Source organism: Aulostomus chinensis, chromosome 3 (genome assembly GCF_037954235.1).
Source record: "Aulostomus chinensis isolate RoL2024-O1b breed Wild chromosome 3, RoL_Achi_v1.0, whole genome shotgun sequence".
Taxonomy (NCBI): Eukaryota; Metazoa; Chordata; class Actinopteri; order Syngnathiformes; family Aulostomidae; genus Aulostomus; species Aulostomus chinensis.
Window position 1 is genome coordinate 11,522,566 of NC_141322.1, and position 21,858 is coordinate 11,544,423.

Genomic DNA, 21,858 nt, shown 5'->3' on the forward strand with positions numbered 1-21,858 from the left:
GAGTTTTCTACCTCCTGAGCCACTGCTGCTCTATGACAGAATAGTGAAGCACAAAAGAAAAAAAAATGTAAAAGATGCAATGAATCAGTGAAACTAGCTTTCAGTGCTAAAACAACAGTTCCCAGATGAGTCAGTGTCTATTAATGCTCTGCTGTAGACGTACCTGCTGAAATAGTAGACACGTTCTCCCCCGTAATCTGAAGATCAGTGCTGCTACTAACAAGTTTTTATCTGTTCAATCCATCGACTGCTTTCCAGATTAGTCCATTAACAATGAATTGTCCCCCAAAACAATCTAGTTTGGTCCATCTTATTTTACCTTTTTTATAATGCAGCCTGTAAATAAAAAACAGAGGGAGCGTTATTTATGTCAGTGGTGAAATTTCCAAAGCAATCAAAGTTGTTATTCAGCCCCTCGGTCAAAAAGTGAGGACTGTGACAGTGTTGTTTGGCTCAAATGTTCCATCAAAATAAACATAAACCAAGGTTTATAGATAAGAGAGCCAATAGTCTGTCCTGAGCTTGAACCCTGACACAAGTGTTCAGTATCAGGGTGCATGTATGAACAACAGTTCTCCCTACTAATGGTACATTAATGAATATAAAATAACTGAAGGTCCATCATTCAGAGTGGAGCCAGTGTATTTACACCTCTCAACGGTGTGTGCTGGTTACTGTGATCTTTTCTGAATTAACCATTTAATTCTCATTAATTCAGGAAAACAAAAGAACTGTGTAGAACTCATCAAATTGCAAAGCAAATATAAGAGGAAAAATACAAGAAAAGAGTAGAATTTTTCTTCTGTTTTTCTGAATAAATTACATAATTTTCCAAAAAGAAAATAAATTTGAGTCTGAATTAAGATAATTTTCCTTCCATTTTTCCTGCGCCGTTTTTCTGAATTAATGAGATCCCTAAGTCGTTCATTCGGAGAAACGGAGCAGATTTTTTTATCCAGTGAATTTAATACACTTCCATCAATTTTAAATACATACAGTTTTAAATACTGATGTTGCCACTTTTTCAGCATCAGTTACACCGACTTATCATGGCAGGTCAAGTGGAGATGTTGAAGGAGTGGCGGCTCTGTGGGCGAACTTGAATGTCTTTTTCTTGCGTTCAAACACAGGAACTAACCTGGCAATGCTTCTCCGGCATGTATCACATGACCTACTGTCCCTCAGCCAGAGGAAATGGAGCTACACTTTTCCCAGCCTTACCTGTAATCCAGGATGACAACATGCCTGTCACCTTTACTTTGGATGCTGTAGACTTGTAAACACTTGCATGTTGAAACAAATCTGACAATCAGCAACAACATACACGGAGCTACACAAGAGCCCAGTGACGGACACGTATGGCCGCCGCGACACACGGTCCTCTGACTTCTCCAAGGACCTGTTGTCATCTCTTACATTCGCTTTCTCTTGGGTCTGTCGTTTGCTAAGAAAAAGCCATGCATCTGAAATTGTCTTAACAGCTGTAAATAGGCTTTGCAGGGTAAAGCAGCCTGTCTCTCAAAGAGCTGATTTGTGTAAGCAGCTTAGTGTTTCCACCTCCTCATTACGGATCCAAACCTATTCATGTTGTGGGAGAGACATGGAATTATTTCTCACACTTCCCCTCTATCGTATTAGGATGATACTAATGTGCCAGTAGAAGTGAACATGCAGACTATTACTTGTTGTCAGGGTACTTTGCATAAATGCAGGCTACCTAGCAGAATTTAGTTGTTTATTAGAGTTGTGTGTTACATTAAAGTGAGGTCCTGAGAAGAGAATTGTAACAAAATTAGTGTTTTTCTTGTTGGTCGCTCCAGCTGTTAAGCACACTTTATCGCTCATCAGTGGAAACAACACTACAACTAGTCTTCCCTCTGCCAAACAGTGCATCAGCAGCAACGCTAGTTATTGCTGGCTTCTGTATTAAGTCGGTAATGAGTACTGAACTGCTCATGTTTATGGAGATTTTCTGGAGTGCTCTGTTCTCTGTTGTCTGTTCATCCAGACTGAATATTTTTACAAATTAACCGGCTGATGATGTGGCTTGATACAAGTAAATGTGCAGATTCTTTGTTCTGAGATAAATAAATGTCCCTACGGATCCTCCTGTGGTCATTTAGCCCTCATCATTCCACACCATCATCATTATTTCTTTGGATGGAGAAGTCTCAGTCAGGAGTTTGAACTGAGAGGAGGCCAGGGCCATCTCAGGGATGTCGACGCAAGTGCTGTGTGAATACCGGGTAGACTTGTTCTCTAATGAGGACTCCACTATCATGCAAGTGGTGACTGGAGGAGATATCACTATTGGTCTGGAACGCTGAGGAGCAGAGAGATGGCATCATTAGAGGGAGAGTCGGACACAGCGGGCTTGACCAAACAACACCGTGAGATAATAATGATATCTTCGTTTTAACAAACAAACAAGGTCAAATTGTCTTGGTATTTAAGTGGGAGCATTGGGCTTGCATAGGTGCCGGTGGCAGGATTTTGTCATGTACGGCGAAGATTTGTCTATCTTTTGTCGACTTTTTCACTGCAACTGAACAGGCAAACATTTGTCTTAAAGGATTTCAAGACCGCTATATGTCAAGGCGGATGAAAGACAAAACTTTTATTTTCCTACCTTTGCTTTTGGTTCACCTGCCATCACTGCAGAAATGGAGAGCCTGACCTTTTCACAGTCTGGCAGAAATGGAAATGGTAAAAATTTATGGAAAGCTGAACTTGACAAAGATAATGTCAGCTTTACTGCTGCAGTTAAATGAGACCGTCATGGTAGAGGTCTAAACATTTAACACAACCTGTTCCATTTACTGGCCCTGCTGCTGCTGGTGTGTATTTAAAAGATAATGTGGTAGCAAGACTTGTACACTGAACATTATAGGGCAATAAGAACTGGCCAATATATACACGGTCGTGTGCCAGCTTACCCGATATTTGCTCTGTTTTAGGTCATTAATATGCTGCCTTGCCTGCAGTGCTTTCTTTGCCACAGTTGGTTATGCATCCATCCCATTATCGGTGAGCCATGGATGTGACACAGCAAAGGGCCCCGTGGAAAAGACAGTCAGCTGCTTTGATAGCTTTTTATAGCTATCAGTATGTATATATAATTGAAGTTATTGAAATATATGGCATGTGCTGCTAGAAGGAAGCGAATGTCATTCATTCTACTTACGGAGCTGGAGTATCCCTGAATTATATATTTTACAGGGTAGACTGACATTTCCAGACAAATGTCGCCAGTTTAGCGGATGTTGTCACGCTGTGCACAGATGTTGAAGGTTTACAACTCATTTGTTTGTCTTTCTCCTCCCGCTTGTGTTAATTGTGTTTATTTGTTGCACGGGGGAGGCTCTCAGCAGTGTTTTTGTTGTTGTTGTTGTTGTTTTTTTTTAATGCTGTGTGGACAAGTATTTGTTATCTCCCTTCTTTTTTTCTCTCTTGGAAGAGTTTGATTTGTCTTTTCCATTTAGCCACCACATTACTTTCATTACAGCACACATACAAGCTGGGGGAGGGACACCCTGATCTTTCTCTCAATTCATGCAGATGGTAACCACATCTTAACTCTCTCTGGGTTGGCGCATGAAGAACCTCAAGCAAGCCAAGCGAGGCTTAATTAAATATCAGACCAAAGCTAACTCTGCTTCTGGCCACCCATGGGCTACACGGAACAGGAGGGGGGGGATAGGCCTTTTTAAAAGTGCACGGAAGGGAAGAGGGTGAAAGAGAGACAGATTGTTGAAGTAACATCCTCTTTGTCAGCCGCTGTCATCGGCAAGCACACTGGGAGTTGATTTGCACTCATTACTGGGAAATGAGTAAGGCCTGAGGATGATGACGACATTACTCTGATTGCATGTGATGTGATTGAAGATGTTGTGCACTGCTAATCTCCTCCCCTGTGTCCCCAAGATATAGAGTATAAATGGAGATGAAAATCTTTCTCTGCATCCTCACAGTTGGTCGTGAATGAGACAAATGGAGGTACAGAAGTGACTATGCAACAACATCCCCCATCACCACCCCGCCCGTATAGAAAAAAGGGGTTCTCGATCGAGAAGTAGTAGTTCTGATTATCACATTTGCAAAGATAACTACAGTATCTCACAAAAGTGAGTACACCCCTCACATTTCTGCAAATATTTAATTATATCTTTTCATGGGACAACACTGAAGAAATGACACTTTGATACAATGTAAAGTAGTCAGTGTACAGTTTGTATAACAGTGTAAATTTACTGTCCCCTCAAAATAACTCAACACACAATCATTAATGTCTAAACCCCTGGCAACAAAAGTGAGTACACCCCTAAGTGAAAATGTCCAAATTGGGCCCAAAGTGTCAATATTTTGTGTGGCCACCATTATTTTCCAGCACTGCCTTCACCCTCTTGGGCATGGAGTTCACCAGAGCTTCACAGGTTGCCACTGGAATCCTCTTCCACTCCTCCATGACGACATCACGGAGCTGGTGGATGTTAGAGACCTTGCGCTCCTCCACCTTCCGTTTGAGGATGCCCCACAGATACTCAATAGGGTTTAGGTCTGGAGACATGCTTGGCCAGTCCATCACCTTTACCCTCAGCTTCTTTAGCAAGGCTGTGGTCGTCTTGGAGGTGTGTTTGGGGTCGTTATCATGTTGGAATACTGCCCTGCGGCTCAGTTTCCGATGGGAGGGGATCATGCTCTGCTTCAGTATGTCACAGTACATGTTGGCATTCATGGTTCCCTCAATGAACTGTAGCTCCCCAGTGCCGGCAGCACTCATGCAGCCCCAGACCATGACACTCCCACCACCATGCTTGACTGTAGGCGAGACACACTTGTCTTTGTACTCCTCACCTGGTTGCCGCCACACATGCTTGACACCATCTGAACCAAATAAGTTTATCTTGGTCTCATCAGACCACAGGACATGGTTCCAGTAATCCATGTCCTTAGTCTGCTTGTCTTCAGCAAACTGTTTGCGGGCTTTCTTGTGCATCATCTTGAGAAGAGGCTTCCTTCTGGGACAACAGCCATGCAGACCAATTTGATGCAGTGTGCGGCGTATGGTCTGAGCACTGACAGGCTGACCCCCCCCCCACCCCTTCAACCTCTGCAGCAATGCTGGCAGCACTCAGACGTCCATTTCCCAAAGACAACCTCTGGATATGACGCTGAGCACGTGCACTCTACTTCTTTGGTCGACCATGGCGAGGCCTGTTCTGAGTGGAACCTGTCCTGTTAAACTGCTGTATGGTCTTGGCCACCGTGCTGCAGCTCAGTTTCAGGGTGTTGGCAATCTTCTTATAGCCAAGGCCATCTTTATGTAGAGCAACAATTCTTTTTTTCAGATCCTCAGAGAGTTCTTTGCCGTGAGGTGCCATGTTGAACTTCCAGTGACCAGTATGAGAGCTTGTGAGAACAATAACACCACATTTAAACACACCTGCTCCCCATCCACACCTGAGACCTTGGAACACAAATGAGTCACATGACAAGGGGGAGGGAAAATGGCTAATTGGGCCCAATATGGACATTTTCACTTAGGGGTGTACTCACTTTTGTTGCCAGGGGTTTAGACATTAATGGTTGTGTGTGGAGTTATTTTTAGGGGACAGTAAATTTACACTGTTATACAAACTGTTCACTGACTACTTTACATTGTATAAAAATGTCATTACTTCAGTGTTGTCCCATGAAAAGATATAATTAAATATTTGCAGAAATGTGAGGGGTGTACTCACTTTTGTGAGATACTGTATATTCTATGTATCAGGTTCATCTACACTCAGACTAGTGTGAAGACACTGGTGTCAGTGTTAAAGCAAAGCTATACATTCATGGATACTAGGGGTGTTATGAAATTTCGCAAAATAAAAAAATGTGGAAATAAAATTCAAAGACGCGCAAAATAAAAATCAATGAAAAAGAAAACAATGCAAAGCGGCGCCACGCACCACTGACACTGATTTTTGACCCTCTCGCCACTTGTATGCGCATATTACAAGAAGAAGAACTCTGTAGCAACGCCATAGAAGAAGTGAAACGATGGAGGAAGACGAGGTCGAACAAGTGGCGGACACTCCTTCATCAGACAAATCGTTTCTGTGGACTTATTTTGGCTTCCCATGTAAAAGGCAACGGTGAGATGATTGTGGACAAAACAAAAAACGTGTACAAACTATGTTGGTACACAACGAGCAGCAATAACTTGTATGTCTGCATATTAACAGAGAAAATGAAGAATATTTGATTTTTGCATTTGTGATTTTTTATTTTCTTTAATCTTTATTTTGTACCGTGAGCCCTGTTTCGTATTTCGTATCCTTTCGTGAGTTGACTATTTCATTGCACCCCTAATGGATACCATATAATTTACAAGCGATTCCACCTAGAGATCCACAATTTTTGATTTTTAATAATGTAGACCATGTCATATTTATTTTATGACCATTTGATGACATGATCTTGTGATAGTATGTGGCCTGTGCAGTTGTACTATGATAGCATTTATAGCATACTGGGACAGAGGTGACATCATTGAGTGCCTCATTGCTGCTGTTAATGACCAATTGCCTCTCCATGTTAAATCCTCATCAGTCCAAAACCTCTGACTGGCGTGTCTCATTTCTCATTTTGAATTCTATAACACCGGTAATTGAAATCCATTCATTGGAAACTTTGTGTTTGTGAACCTTTCTTGTATTTTTCCTCGCAATTTGATGAACAAACAAACTTGGATTTGAGATCAGCATTAACGTGTTGTTAGCAAAAACAAGCTAACATTAGCATGCTTCAAGGGGGTCAGTGGACGATGGGTGAAGCAGCAGGTTTTACAATCTCTGCAGCTTGTCACTCCAGGCATGGCACCCCCCCCCCCTTACCTTAACCTTAAAGACCTTAATGACCTTAAAAATCAGGTGACAGCGGTCTGCATAGTATTTTTATTAAATATGCATATTATTTCTATTCGTTTTTCAATGAGTTTTATTTTTACCTTTGGTGACGTACTACATTATTTCATATATGACGTTATATGTTAAATTTATAAAGTTTTTTTTATTTGAAAGTAGAACAAATATTGCTTTGTCGTTAATATCTGCTCTTTATTCTCAAATATGACATAAAAATGAATAAAAAATATCAGCAGATAAATTGGAAATCGGGAAATTTGAACCCCAGTTTATAAGTACTGGAATCTCAAATTCCATATCAGTCGGGCCCTAAATAACATGGTTTGTGACTACGGAAAAGCAACCAGCATTCATCCTATATGCAGTTATCATTAGTGTATCCAGGACTGCTACGTACAGGAAAATGATTATTTGCTAAAACAGTTGCCCGCCTTGTCCCAGGACATCGTGCTGTCTTTCCTCTGGCAACTGCTGCATTAGAACTTATTCTTCCTGGATGTAGCCGTGTACAGATTTCAACAATGTGCCAGTATTTCACCTCAAAAAAATCCCACCAAACAGTGACATGTCCAGTATCAAGGCTGGTGTTACGATTGTGCGACTCACGAAGCTGTTGTCAGTTGCCATGGTTTCATTTTCTGTATAGATTTGTATAAAGGGTATTTATGTATGTCAGGCATTGGTTGAAGTGTAAGTTGTGGTACAAAATTTGTATAGAGGAAGATTAAAAACTGGTGTCAGAGCCTCTCGACTTGGATGAGTTACATTAATGAACACATACATTCAAGGAAGCACTTGGACAGCATCTTGCTGTCAGATAATGGTCAGAATTCCAGCTGTGCCATCATTAGTGTGACCTCTCAGCTTACCGATATAATACTGCGTTTCCTCATATACGAAGACGTCAAGCTCTTAATCGCCAACGCTGCTCAGTTTACTGATTAGCTCCAGACATGCGTCCCACTCGTTCACGGCAGTGTCTGGGATGAACATAAAAGCACGACTTGTCTCTGATTTTACAAACCGCTCCCCCTTTTCTGTCCATTTCCCACTCTTCTCTGCGCTCATTACAAACCAACCTTTGTCAGAGTGTTAGAGGCCATTTCATGTCTGTCATACATCCAGATAATGGTCGCCCCACTCTTTACCATGCTCCATGTTCACTGTGACCTTTTGAGGACATCATTATCGTCTCCATGTATTTTAAAGAGACCGGTGTTATCGGAGAGTTGGGATGATTTAACCAATGTTTTTAATATATATCACAGTCGCTGAGATGCCAACATGTTATCACATATCATCTACTCCTCCCTTTTTGTTCTTACTTTTATAAAGTTTCCTCTTATTATCAGCACGTTGCTCCTTCAGTGCCCATTCATAATCGCTGATATTGCTACAATATCTTGTTGTGTGCTGCATAATAAGCAGATTTGCAATGTAGCAGTGCAGCAAAAAATGAAAACCTGCCTCGTTTTCACCCCCATTACCTTCCCTGGCACATTACCTGCTTTTAAATATATATTCAATTTATCTTTTTCAGATCCTCATCAATGTGTCAATACTCTTTATCTTTCCTCACACGGCAAACAATGTAATCTCCCAATTGGGCTGCATCGTTTTTTTTTTCCCCTCTTGTTTCTTTTTTCCCTCTCTTTTTAAAGCTCAAGTTATTTCCTCTGTGCTGTCCCTCTCTGCTGCACATGCCCGCAGGACACTCCATTTCATCTTGCTTTGAACTCTTTAATTTTGCACAGCAGCAGTTTTTTATTAACAGATTTATTCATTTATGACTCGTCTCAAAGCCCTTTGCGTATGAGCACACCTTTATTCTTGCATTCTCTTCCTCCCCTCACAGCTCTCAGCCTTCCACAGAGAATGGGCTTCGCTAATGCAGTGTTAGTTTAATCCCTGCCACCCTGTCAGAGGCTATTTTCTACGGGTCTTTTTCTTACCACAGCAGCAGTAAGCGCAGCAAGAGTTTTTAGACTCTTTCGGCTCACTTGGTCCTGTCTAGACATTCTCCAGCCTCACATAGAGCTCAGCTTGCCAAGGAAAGAGTTTGCCTCCAGCCTCATAGGTCAAGGTGACTTTCCAGCCATCACACAACGTAACCGCCCCTTCCACTCTCGCTACAACCCACTTCCCACCCTGATGGCAGCCACCTGTCAATGGCTGAACTCCCCCACCTAGATAATAATAACGTAGCCAGAAACCATCTTTCATCAACTATCCTCGCTCCATTTGAATAGGGAGATTCTGGGAAAGATGGTGAGTAGACAGCAAGGTGGCCATGACAGCAAAGGGGATGTACGGCGCTTCTATAATTGGAGCAAGGTCATGTTAAGTTTTATTTTAACTCTTGTGCAGTTTCTTTTCTCCTGACTTGTACTGAGACCATTGGATATGAGTTGCATGAATATTGAAAAATGAGGGTATAATTTTATGACATTTATGTTCGATGACATTTTATGACATTACATTTATTTCATTACATTTTCAAAGTGGAAAGTAGGGCTGAAAAGCTTTTCAAGTAACGCCAGTGATAGAAGCCTGCTGGAAGTTACCTACTAATGTTATGATTAATATGTGACGCAAACTGAAGAAATTTGGCTCTTGAAAATAAACATAGTGTGGTGGACACCAGGGGCTTTGCCTCTCACCCAGCAGGGCTGTGAGCCGGGGGGCGTGGTTTACGTTCCTGGGTTTTTTTTGGTCAAGTTGTTCCTGTGGCAGTGGGTTTTTGGTTGAACATTAAAGAAGTCAAAACTTGCCTTCGTCTCCTGGTTTTTCCCTTATTCCTGACACAATAGATGCCTAAAAGTGATAGAATACCACAGGATCCGACAGGCCAAAATATCAGTAAATCACCACACTGCATGGCAGTTCGCTGCACTTAAATTCTCTCATCAGTTTGACATATCAATGAATGCAATTTAAGCAATGAAATCTAATATTTCAAAAAACACTGCCAATAAGGCAGAAGTACATATGATCTGATTAATCAATGGAATAATAGCTGCAGCCTTAATGGGAGGAGTCATTCCTGCCCTTTATTGTAATTAGTAGCAGTGAAGTCAAATTCATTGTCACTGGGTGTGATCTTCCTCTTCTTACAAAACACGTAATAGTTGTGCGCGCACACACACACTCACACTCACACAAGAGTCCTGTCTGTCCCACTTCTCATTCCTCCCTCAATCAGATGAAGCGATAAGTGTCGGACTCAAGGGGACCTTCAAGTCGCTGATCACATATCTTAAGTGCTCCGGCTCTATTTTCTCTTGTCTTTGCCTCCCCAGATCTCTTAGACCCTCTCTCATGTTTTTCAGATGCCAAAGAGATTGTGCTGAAAGCTCAGATTCTGGCTGGTGGCAGAGGCAAGGGTGTGTTTGACAGCGGCCTCAAAGGTGGTGTGCACCTAACTAAGGAGTAAGTATGCCCCAATGTGCATTTCCCCCTTTGCATTTTTCCAGGAGATTCCTATTATTTTCTTTCATTCGACAGTCGCTTTTAGCGTGAAGAGGCTCAAAGAGCTCTCTGAAGTTGCTCCCTTGGCACAAAAGACATAGTCAGGATTACTTGTGCTGCAAATAATCAGTTTTTCTTTCTTCCAGTGTCTCGTATTAGTACAACTACCCTCAATTAAATGTTGAAAAGGGGATTTTAAAGATGGCAGAGGCAATATGCGCCCCATACTGAGTTTGGCTCCCTCAGGTTGATTGGGTTTTGTGCCGCTGCAGAGCTTAGAATTACAAAGTGTATTGGGTGACATGGAAGTCCTCTGCATTTCTCAAACAGCTAAACAACAACTTGAAAGAGCTTCTTTTCGCTCAGACTCTATGTTTTCCTCTACCAAGTTTCCCTGTACTTAAAGGGAAACTTTGCCAATTTCCTAACAGCTTTGTATCGTTACAATGTGGGTCATATATACAGATGAATGTCTTCCAATCATGGAGAGGCCAGAAGTGCTCCCTGCTCATATTCCGGTTGTCACAAATCACTACTTTCAGACGTTTTGTTTGTACTTTTGCCCCTTTTACTTGGTGGCTGCAAGAGACACTTCCATGCTGCTTCAAAGTCAGCATGTGATGTTGTGCTGTCACTATGGTTTATTGTGCACCCAGGCTGTTATTCCAAAGAGCCTGGCTCTGCCGTCAGTGAGCATGTTTTCTACCCCGTAGACCTGGGTTCCGTACTTGGGTTGGGGGACTACCCTCTGCTTTGGTTTGGCATGAGCCCATGTTGAGTGTGAGCTGTATGAGGTATGTCCACCAGGATAAACTGACCCTTTCTGATGGAAGCCAGAGATGTGTGAAACTCAAGTATGTGGTCACTTTGAGATTGGAGAAGTGAATGTCTTTGAACCCTGTGGACCCCGGTTCAAGACCAGGGTGGGGGTGACTACTCTGCCTTCTGTGTACCAAATCACCTGGGCATAAAAAAGAAGAAACTTGGCACCACTTTATTACTAACACAGTAACATAAGAGGAAGACAACAAACCTTGTGCATTCTGGTTGAACTTTGAGAGCAAAACATACCTCAGCTCTCTTTTCTTTTTTTCTCTGGTCATGCAGCCTTTCTACTGCAAAGACATTCCAGTTTTATGACCATCTTTCCAGTGGTGAAATACTACTTTAACAGTAAAGTGCTTACCGCTTACTACCACCATAAAGGCAAAAATGTGATTTATGGCAATTGTGCCAGACATGAATCATCGTCACCCTACTTCAGAGTTCAGAATGTCCGGAAACTTTTTTTCAAAGTGAGATATGCTGAAGTTCATCGTCCCCAGACAGTGACTTGAGTGCACAGTTCACCCTCATCTCATCTATCAAAGGATGAGTACAACTCCTGCCTTCATTTGTATTCACTTACAAAACCAGAGCAGGCTTGCAGGAGCCGTCGTGGCAGGCAGGCACATTTTAAACAGGGAGAATAAGTAGTTCATTCACAGTGATGTGTAGATGTACCAAAGTGTTTCCAAAAGCTCCGCTTTGTCGGAAAGTGTTACATTAAAGCCCAGAAAGTGTTCTGCATATCTCTCCTCAGTTAATCAATGTTGTATAATTTTGTCAACGCGTTTTTATGTGGTGTTTGTGTTGATGTAATGTTTGTCAAAGTCCACACCAAGAGCAACTACTTAAAAAATAAAAAGATATAGATAGATAGATCTATAGATATATCATTTTCAAGTCAAGACTCTTTATCATTGAAATCATTGATCCTAGGAATCTGTGTGACCTCTGGGTCCTATTTAAGTGATCTATGGCACCAGATGGTAGGCGGATGGCGTTCAACGTGTGCGTATGTTCAAAGTGTATTCAGCCTCATTTCTGTCTTAAAGTTTTTTAATAATCAGGGTTCAAACCCTCACACCCAATTATTCATAGGTGTGTTTTAGGTGTGACATCAGTCAAACCAATCAGAGTACTACTTGTTGTTTCCTTTAAAGCCTGAGTTGAGCCAGGATGTGGAGCATTGCTATTTCAGAGCCGAACGCATTTCAACTCAGGAGAACATAGCGCCTCTCATCCAAAGAAATGCATCTCCTCCTGTGTCAGGTGAAGGCACGAGTGCACATCTTATGTTAGTATAAGAAAGCAGCAGGAATCCGCTGAAGCCATCGTAGGTTGAGCAGGTCTGGGAGGAGGTGGCGGCTAGTGTTTCCCTTGTTGGTCATCAATAGAACTAGACTACAATTCTGCCCAACTGCTCAGTTGATTGGTGCGCCTTTAAATAGCACTTCACACATAACGCTGTTGACTAAAGACTAGCTTCTTCATGGTATATGGCACACTTGCTTTCTGGTGTCCTAAAAGCGGCAATGCACCATGGAGGGAGGGCACAAGTTAATTTGCTAGTTAAAGGGCAAAAGCGATGACATGAAAACGTCATTGACTCCAGCTTGAATCTAGCAATTACGCTTGCTCTTGACCGAGCGCCTGCTTGCGTTATGCTTTATATAGGGCCCAAAAAGTGACAGATATCATTATTTAATGTTGTGTGTAAAGCCTCATGGCCACTATGTACATTTTAAATAAATGACATATTGTGCGCAATCAATGTTTTTTTTTTTAAACATTAATAAATAAATGTAGAAACCAATGCAGATCTGAGTGTAGGAATCATCTCACAACCGGCTTTATGAAACCTGCCCTACTTCACCAATCGCGTTGTACAAATGACCTGCCATCGACGAATGCAGCAATTGTTGTTTAAATGTCACGCCTAGTATATTGTGATTTTGGAAGCCTCCCTTAAATGGACGTCAAGTAACATAATCAATATGATATTTAGCATAAACTTGATTTAGTTGTTATTTATGTCTAATGACAGTAAGAGAAGAGCAGCTACACAGCTGTGCACTCCAGGGTGAGGAGAGAGACCGAGTGAGTGCTTGGTGCCTCAGAACCTTTATCAGTCTGGATGTCCACCTTTTTTCTATGAGTTATCTTTATTGTTCTTGGTGTGCATGGCCTATTAGAGAGGATCCAGTTAAACCTTTCCTGTTGCTCCTCTAGCCCTGCCGTGGTTGGTGAGCTGGCCAATAAGATGTTAGGTTTCAACCTGACTACAAAGCAGACACCCAAGGATGGAGTAAAAGTGAAAACGGTAAGCCACTGTGCAGCAAATAAATATGTACTTCTGTCTTGTTTTTTTCTGACCTAATTTCAAGGCATTTTGAGTCCAGTAATACTGTTGTGTAAAATTAATGACTGTGAAGGCTGTCTGGGTTTGTGTTTATTGTATTTTTCCTTTTCTTTGTTTTCTTCTGCTAGTTTAAAATAGTAGCTGTCTATGGTTGTTTACTGTGGATTTGAGCTGGATTGTGTAATGCCTCATTGCATAAATTGAACCAAGCCCACTATGAATTTTAAGTTTTTGGTAAACAAGTGTTTTGCTGTGCCTCTAACAAGCAAGACTATCATTTCTTCTCCCTGCATGCTGCATGCACTACCTCCTCAAAACAGCTGTTTTCAGGTGATGAAGCACTCTGTCTGTGTATGGGTCTCTCTTTCTCTTTGTCTCTACCCATTAGTGTTTACACTTACCACCCGTCTTCCATCCAATTCTTGCTCCTATTCCAGAGTTTAGGTCGAATCAAATGAGTATCACACTTGTCATTTTATAGAATGCACCTCCGGCAAGGAAGCTCTCCAACTCAGAAACAACCCTATATGTCACAGAGAGGGAGCGAGGCAAACAACCAAATAAACTGGACAAGTAGATGTGGGCAAAAAGAGGCCTCTCAAGGCCTCACCAGGCTAGAGCAGCCACCGACTGACTTGAAGGACTGAATACACACAGCGAAGTGAGAGCCTGGTCAGTCAGATGACAGCCAGAGCTTTGCTGTCAACTTGCCAATGGAGCTTGAATCCACTCTCAAGCCTTACTGCACCGCAGAGCAGCAGGGAACACCACAGAAAAGGAGGCAGCACTCTGCATCTACTACATGGATTTGCTGTCAGGGTGCTGATAGAGGGATGAGCAGAGAAGATAAGGGAAGATGAGAGAGGGCTGTGAAATACGGTAGTGGAAGAAGACAGTAGGGCAAAGAAACTGGTTGGAGGAAAAGGGAATGAACAAGACTGAGTTTAGAGTAGCATCTGACCAAATAAGAAGGCTGCAGATCACGGTGACGTGAAAGTTTGAGTGACCGTGGTAGACATAAGGGTGCAGGAGTGTACACAGTCATGATGCAAGTGGAGCAAAGATTCTTGAATAGACTGCTAAAGGTACTGATTCAACTTAAAGGTGAAAAAGTAACCTACTGAAGGACGTTCCTAATAGATGTGTTTGTGTAGAGTGAATTGATCCTCACATCAGTGGAAAATACATTTTTATGCATGGATTTAGATTTAGAAGTCCAGTAATCCATTCTTACATTAGCTTATATAAAAAAGCAGCAAAATATGCCAAATAATTAGAATTAACTTTGCTTAAATGTAGGTGTAGATTACTGTTGTGTGCGACATGTACTGATTCAGCATGTTCAACAGCCAAACAAAAAACTTGCAGCCGATTATTCATCACACACTTGCCGATGCCTTTTTTTTTTCAGTCAATTGAGCCTGGTGCTTCCTGTCACTACGTGCTTCTCTGAGTGACTCGCAGTTCCTCTTAACTGGCCTCCCTCTCAACGTGCCATTATGTTAAATCTAGTATTGAATGTTAGGGAATAAGGCTGGGCAACATATTAAAATTTTCCGATCGACCGTTGTGCTCTGCTGATGATCTGCAGGGGTCAGCTTGTAATCACGCTGGCACATTTTGATTTGATTTCTTAGTAACTCAGTTTAAATTTTCAGGAAGCAGACCATTAAATGAACTGAATTAAACATTTTAAAAAAAGACCAAAATATTCCCTTCAAAAAGCCAACCCCCTGATATATTCACCTGGTCGCCTTTACATATGCATTTAATTATTAACATTTGTAACTAGTTTGATGTTAAGATGCATCAAATGGTATTTTTTTAGAGTCCAGTTGATGCTCTTTGTAAGCTGTTGAAGACAAGCTGGTATTGTCGCTGACCCCATTCCTTTGCCACCTCTCCCCTGCTGTGCCATGTCCAGGTGATGGTTGCTGAGGCCTTGGATATTAGCAGGGAGACCTACTTTGCCATTCTAATGGACCGCTCCTGTAATGGTCCTGTCATGGTTGGAAGTCCCCAGGGAGGTATGGATATTGAGGAGGTAGCAGCCAGCACGCCAGAACTCATCTTCAAGGTATTTCACTCATGGATTCCACTCCTCTTGATGATATGACACATTTTATCTTCAAACCGTATGAATAAGTGATCCAATTTATTGACGTGAAAATGTTAAATATGTAGAGCATGTTTTCACAAGGTGCTTTTTTTTTCTTTTTTTTTTGCTCTGAAATACATGTATGACAAAATAACTAAATAAAACACAAGACATCCCAACAGATGTGGCAACGATAATGAACCTTCACATTGTATTACAACTGGGTTGTCCGTGACAGCAAAGATCAGTTTCCCCTCCGCTATTTTGTTGACGTCACAAGCCCCGCCCCCTTTTGATTTTACTTGGTTGGTTAGAGTGAAGTGACACTGACAAGCTCTGTGGGGTTCCAAAAGTTGAACTATTTCTAGCTTGAATGCTGTCAAGGCTGAACTTATTAGGGTTTGTATCGAGAACATATTCTGCCACAAAAACATCTTGTTTTCACAGGCTTCTTATGAGATACTTTTTTTCTAGGTATATTTATTATCATCTTTTACTTCCATGGAGGGTGTTCTCGGGTGCTGAAGAACATGCGTTCACAAATATGGATTTAATTTGCTCTGAAATCTTCAGCTGGCTATATCTGTAATGATCTACTGTATGTCTAGATGGCTGTCAAAAGAAAACCCTGAACAGCTCAAACATAACAAATGCAAATGCATCTATACACAACAGATGGGTCACTTAATGGTTGAATGAATATAAAACTGATGTGAATTATATGCTATGGCTGTCTAAGTCACCTGATGTGAACCCAGCTGAACACCTATGGGAGAATTTCTTCCTTCCAGCAGAGCACCTTGTAGAAAGACGCATGAAAGCTGTGCCGGCCCTGCACCTTCCTGAGGCACTCAAAGGTGTTTTGTTTTTTGTTTTTTTCCCCTTTATATTTGTCAACCATCTGTATGTTTTTATGCTGCTGTTGTGTTGCTATCGAACAGACATTGTAGTACAATACTCTGGAAACACATCTCATTAAAATCCATCTGTTCCAGTCCGAGTTCATACAGCATTGGTTCATGACCGTCACCATTTTATGCTTCATTTTCTCCGCCACGTTGCAATCTAAAATCCCATTTTTATACCTATGAAATGAGTCATAATAGAGGTTCTCTCATGCTGAAAGTCAAAAATACAGGGGTCTGATGATCATAAATCCATCTGTTCACTCCCTCTTCTTCTTTCTCCATGTCTGGCCTCTTGCCACTACTTAATTATAATGTTGACAGTTTAATAAGAACATCCAATTTGTGTCAAATTATAGTCCGACGTTTGAGCCTCCTGTTCACTCTCACTCCCGCTTCTCTCTCTTTCTCTCTCTCTCTCTCCCTCTGCCTTTCTCTACAACTCTCACAGGAAGTCATAGATATATTCGAAGGCTTACAGCACGACCAGGCACTTCGCATGGCAGCTAATTTGGGTTTCAAAGGACCTCTGCAGCAACAGGTAATGGGCATATGGAAGGCTTCAAAGCAACAATGCAAAGTTTTGAAAAGACCTACAATGTATGCATGCACACAGCCACACAGGCAGATGCATTCACTCACAAACAGACCAAACTTTGGCCATTATTAATTTTCTAAAGGCAAGCTGTGAAGTGTCATGACATAGGACTCGCTAGCCAGGTGGTCAATTGTCATATCTGGCAGTGACGAACAGCCCTGTGCCAGGCTGAGTGAGCCGACATCACCACTGGTGCCATTATTTGATAGAACAAGCTGGACATTGATTTTGTGCACTAAGAAACACAATTTGTCTCAGCGGACGTCCTATGATTTTGAGGAGAATTTGTCATTGCAGATCTACAAATTATGTGCACGGCTACGAAAATGATGCCAACCAAGAACAGCAGTCTCCATGTGTAACATTCTGAATTGGTAGGTGTTCTTAGGTGTAGAGTTAATTTTAAATCCATTCTTCTTCTGGATCAGATAACTAATTTGCCCCCCCACACATGAGAAATCCGATTAGCTCAGAATCTTACATGGACTCTCAGCCAAATGAACCTGCTTCTGAGCAGAAAACCGAGTCAGATATGTCTGGGTCGTATCCCATTGTAAGCGATCCTGTTTGCAGGATACTGAAAAGGCATTGATTTTAAACAGACAAGAGGAGAAAAAGAGCGTCATTGAATAACTGTCTGCATTGTCCGTTTGTTTTTCTTTGCTTGCAGTGCAAGTCTCGTCGCCTCCGAGATAGTTACATTTACTGTCTGTAGTACTGCAAGAACATTGGGGCCTCATGCATGAATGGTTCCAATAAACAGGTTCAATTTAAATTGTGTATTTAATTTCAGAACGTCAATGGCGTCCATCAGTACATTTGTAGTTCCTGGTTATACACGAGTACAATAAAGATTTAGCAGCTTTGAAAACAAAATATGCAAAAGCTGACTTCCTTTGTGTGCCATTGAAAATGAATGATAATGAAAAAAACCTTTCAAAACATAAATGTTCTGGCATTATTTATTCATTCAACAAGTTTAAATATTTATACTTATTAAAGATCATCATCAATCATCTTTAGCAAACCTGCAGCCCAGGGGTCCATTCTGTGTTCATAGAGAAATTATATCTGAATTTGCCCACCTCGTCATTAGAAAACAGTTCCATTTTTTTGTTGTACAAATATATGACGCACAAGTACACAATACACTCCTGCGAGTACATGACTGTCAAGCTACACAACAGTTGCATGGATGAAAGCTGTGGGCCCGCTGAGTTCAACACAAAAACTATTGTGCTCATTTCAGTATTGTTACATTGTGAATTACCTCTTTGCCTACGTTTAACCTTTCCTGTGAAAGTTTGCAACCGTCCGCTGCCCTTATATGGGTTTTTGGGTGTGTTTCATTATGCCAATTGCACGGTTCTGGGCACGTGTGCAATTTAAAATCAAATACAATTCATCAATAGGACTGAGAGTGAGAGAGAATATATTTAACTGTCAGCTTTTCAGAATCCAATGGCTTGTTTGTTTGTTCTGCTTGTGGTGTTGTTGCAAGACCATCAAAAATTAAAAAAAAATATATATTCTTGCATGAGGTCCATTGTGTGATACATTATTAGTTCGGTTACTTTTATTAATTAAAGTTGTTTTGTCGTTTGAGATAGTTTTAAATTTGTGTGCAGTGATGACTGAAGTGTTGTGGCTCCTCTGTGTTGCTGTACTAATCCATTGGCCACGCGCTGTTTATACTTCACCTACCTGTGTGTTTCTAGGTTTGTATGTCAACACTGGGCTGGTATTTGTCAGAAATCCTGCCAGTTGTCGTACCTTTTGGATGAAATTAATCAAATATTCCATTTCAGCTCTGACTCACACACACGCACGCACACACACGCACACAGAGCATGATAGCGAATGTGTTTTGCCATGTTTATGTTGACTGCGTGTGAGGCTGAGTGGCCTTGATGGGCCCGGCTGCTCGGATCCAAACCATCCGGTAATTGTTGTCCTCTGTGGACCTTGCAGGCAACAGAGCAGATTAAGAGGCTCTATGATCTGTTCCTGAAAGTCGACGCCACTCAAGTCGAAGTCAATCCTCTTGGAGAGACTCCTGAAGGACAAGGTACCGTCTATCATAGATAATGTCTGTGTTTGTTGACTCAGCCTCTGTCTTCTGTGGGTCTGCATGTGTTTTCTGTCATCAAGGTCCTTACCCTTACTTTGGGATTCTGCCTCAATATTCAGCTACTTATTCATTACTGAGTGTTGGATACACGCGTTATCTCCTTAGGACTGAATGCATTCACGAAATTAAGTATCACACAGGCGGCAACACGGCATTGTTAAGTTTTATACGTTCATAATATGTTGATGTTGTTCATGAGTGACAATAATCATGTAGTTACAAGGAAGAACAAATTAAAGCAGCAGTTTGAGAGACATCCCTGTTCTCTTTGAATATCTCAGACCTCCACAAGCACAGTGCACTCGATACGTCCATAAAATTCAATTCAACTTCATACAGTGTTTACTGTTTCTCATACAACATGAGAATAGCTTGCACTTCAATATTGGTTTTACTTTTACAGTAAGTACATCAAATTTCTTGGGAAATATTGCCAAAATGCTAAGCAAGCCTCGATTTTTAAACTAATACTCAAATATTTACTACCCCTTTTTTGATCTTGCCCTTTATCACATGATTCATTCAGCGCTTTTGAGAATAAAAGCTCTCACTTAAAGCTCGAAGATGTTGTATTTTGTAGATAAGCGAAGAAAGAAAATCATTTTAAAAGTCAGATTATCACAATAATCGGGAAGGCCAGCTGTTCTTGCTGGTTACCAGTGTTGGTCCACAGGCAGCTCGTAGGAACCATTCTGTAGAGTTGTCTTTGATTACTCTTCTTCCTAATGTATAATAATGTGCTTAAGCAGAAATGGTTTCTACTACACATTAAACTAAATTAGATTTAGTGCAACAAACCAAGCTAAAAAAAAATGCTCTCCTTCTGTCAGAATAATATTGGATTCCTGTCTTTTTGAACTGCACTTTCATTCTAACGAAAACATCAAGTTATCGAATTGTCTATTGAAGACGCGTGATGAGATGATGTCTTTATTGTCCTTCTAAATTAAAACATCTGAGCTTTGTCATAAGAGCTGTGTAGTACAGCGTCACCAGTATGATTGATGGAGCTCTGAAGAGGCAGGTGACCTTTCTCCACAAACAACAGTCTCTCTTATCCTCCCCATTAAAAACGGTAGAATGGATTAGAATCGCCTCATGTTTTGGCACCTGCCAGCTGAAACCTTCCAAAATTATTTCTCTCTCTCAGGAGGACAAGACACACCTCTCAATCCCCCCTGACCTTATCTAAGTCAATTCTCTTTCTCTCTCTCTCTCTCTCTCTATATATATATAAATGTATATAAATGTTATTTAAAAGCACTTAAACTCCGGTAAAAAAGGAACATTTTGACTTTGAATTAATGTCACAATAATGTTTAACTTTTACCTCAAGTACAACTGAAGAACTGTTTTATTCACTAGTTTACACAGTCTCCACTGTAGTTTGCCAAGGTCTATAATTTAAATATACTGAACTGTTAAAGGCAAAGTATAAACAGAATGAACCGTGATCATGAGTTTGGTCAACTCTCCAGCTTTAGCGCATGAATAATCTTAATCATGACCAATCTTTTGATTAATAGAAATTTCCCATTGCTATACAGTGACTTGCCCTGCTCTAGCTGATACCAGGCAGTTCTTTTTTCCAAAAATGTTTACTGGGAACAATCTTTTTTTTTGCACAAGGCTTTGGGACACCAGTCACCATTGCTATGGTTCCCTGTTTCTGCGTTCACAATGTAAAACAGACACATTTGAGTCACATCAGTGTCATTTAGAGCAATAAATTGACACAAGTAGAGGTAAGTTTTCCAATGAAAGACCATGTAGTGGCCTAGTAATGAATAAGTTAGCATTGTTCAACGTGCTATCACCCGGTCTCAAGTTCAACAGAATTTTTAGATAGATAGATGGATAGATAGAACTTTATTGATCCCACAACGGGGAAAGTTGTGTGTTACAGCTCAATTTCAAGAAAGGAAGAAACACATACTTTCAGTGGTTTTGTCAGTAACGTGCCTGCAATAAAGTCAGTGATTCACTCCTCAGCACAAGATATTTTAAAGTTTTTTTGTACAAATTAAAACACATCAGTAAATATCATATTCACTAAAGTGTAATTGTGCATTTTTAAAATGATGATTAGTAACATGGCAAAAGAACCTAAAGACGTCACCACTCAGAAAGCAGAAGAAGTGTGAAGCTGTGTGGCTTTGGGGATGAAGTCACAGAGCCGCGGTGTAGATGGTTCATAGCATGACCTTAGCTTTGTACTTCTAGCTATTGAATTTATGTTTCAAAAGTAGGGCTGTAATCTCCCAGTCGACTGGTTGATTTATTAGTCGATAGTTCTGGCTTGACCAAAATTCGTATTGGTCGATTTTTTGCCACGTTAATTTCATCAGGAGGAAAGTTCCAAGTGCTAATGGGGGTGATTTCAAAGCATCCCTGTTTCACAGATAACAATCTATCTTTGAACACCCCCCTTGTTTTTGCTATTTTGGACTAGCCCGAGTTGCAGTGTGGCAGCATTTCATGAAAATAGATAAAGGAAAAAAAGTCGAATGCAAAGTTTGCCAACAACAGTTTTCATGTCACAGCTCCACGACAAACACGACGG

The 21,858-nt window shown here is 41.1% G+C and overlaps 1 protein-coding gene across 1 annotated transcript in view; it reads left to right on the top strand.

Moving 5' to 3' along the window:
* suclg2 (succinate-CoA ligase GDP-forming subunit beta) overlaps positions 1-21,858 on the top strand; it is a 113,151-nt gene that overhangs the window by 40,876 nt on the left and 50,417 nt on the right. The window contains exons 3-7 of the mRNA XM_086200638.1: positions 10,241-10,340; positions 13,434-13,524; positions 15,488-15,640; positions 17,018-17,107; positions 19,136-19,232. Of these exons, the coding sequence (XP_086056764.1) occupies positions 10,241-10,340; positions 13,434-13,524; positions 15,488-15,640; positions 17,018-17,107; positions 19,136-19,232 (531 nt within the window). The remainder of the gene's footprint in view (positions 1-10,240; positions 10,341-13,433; positions 13,525-15,487; positions 15,641-17,017; positions 17,108-19,135; positions 19,233-21,858) is intronic.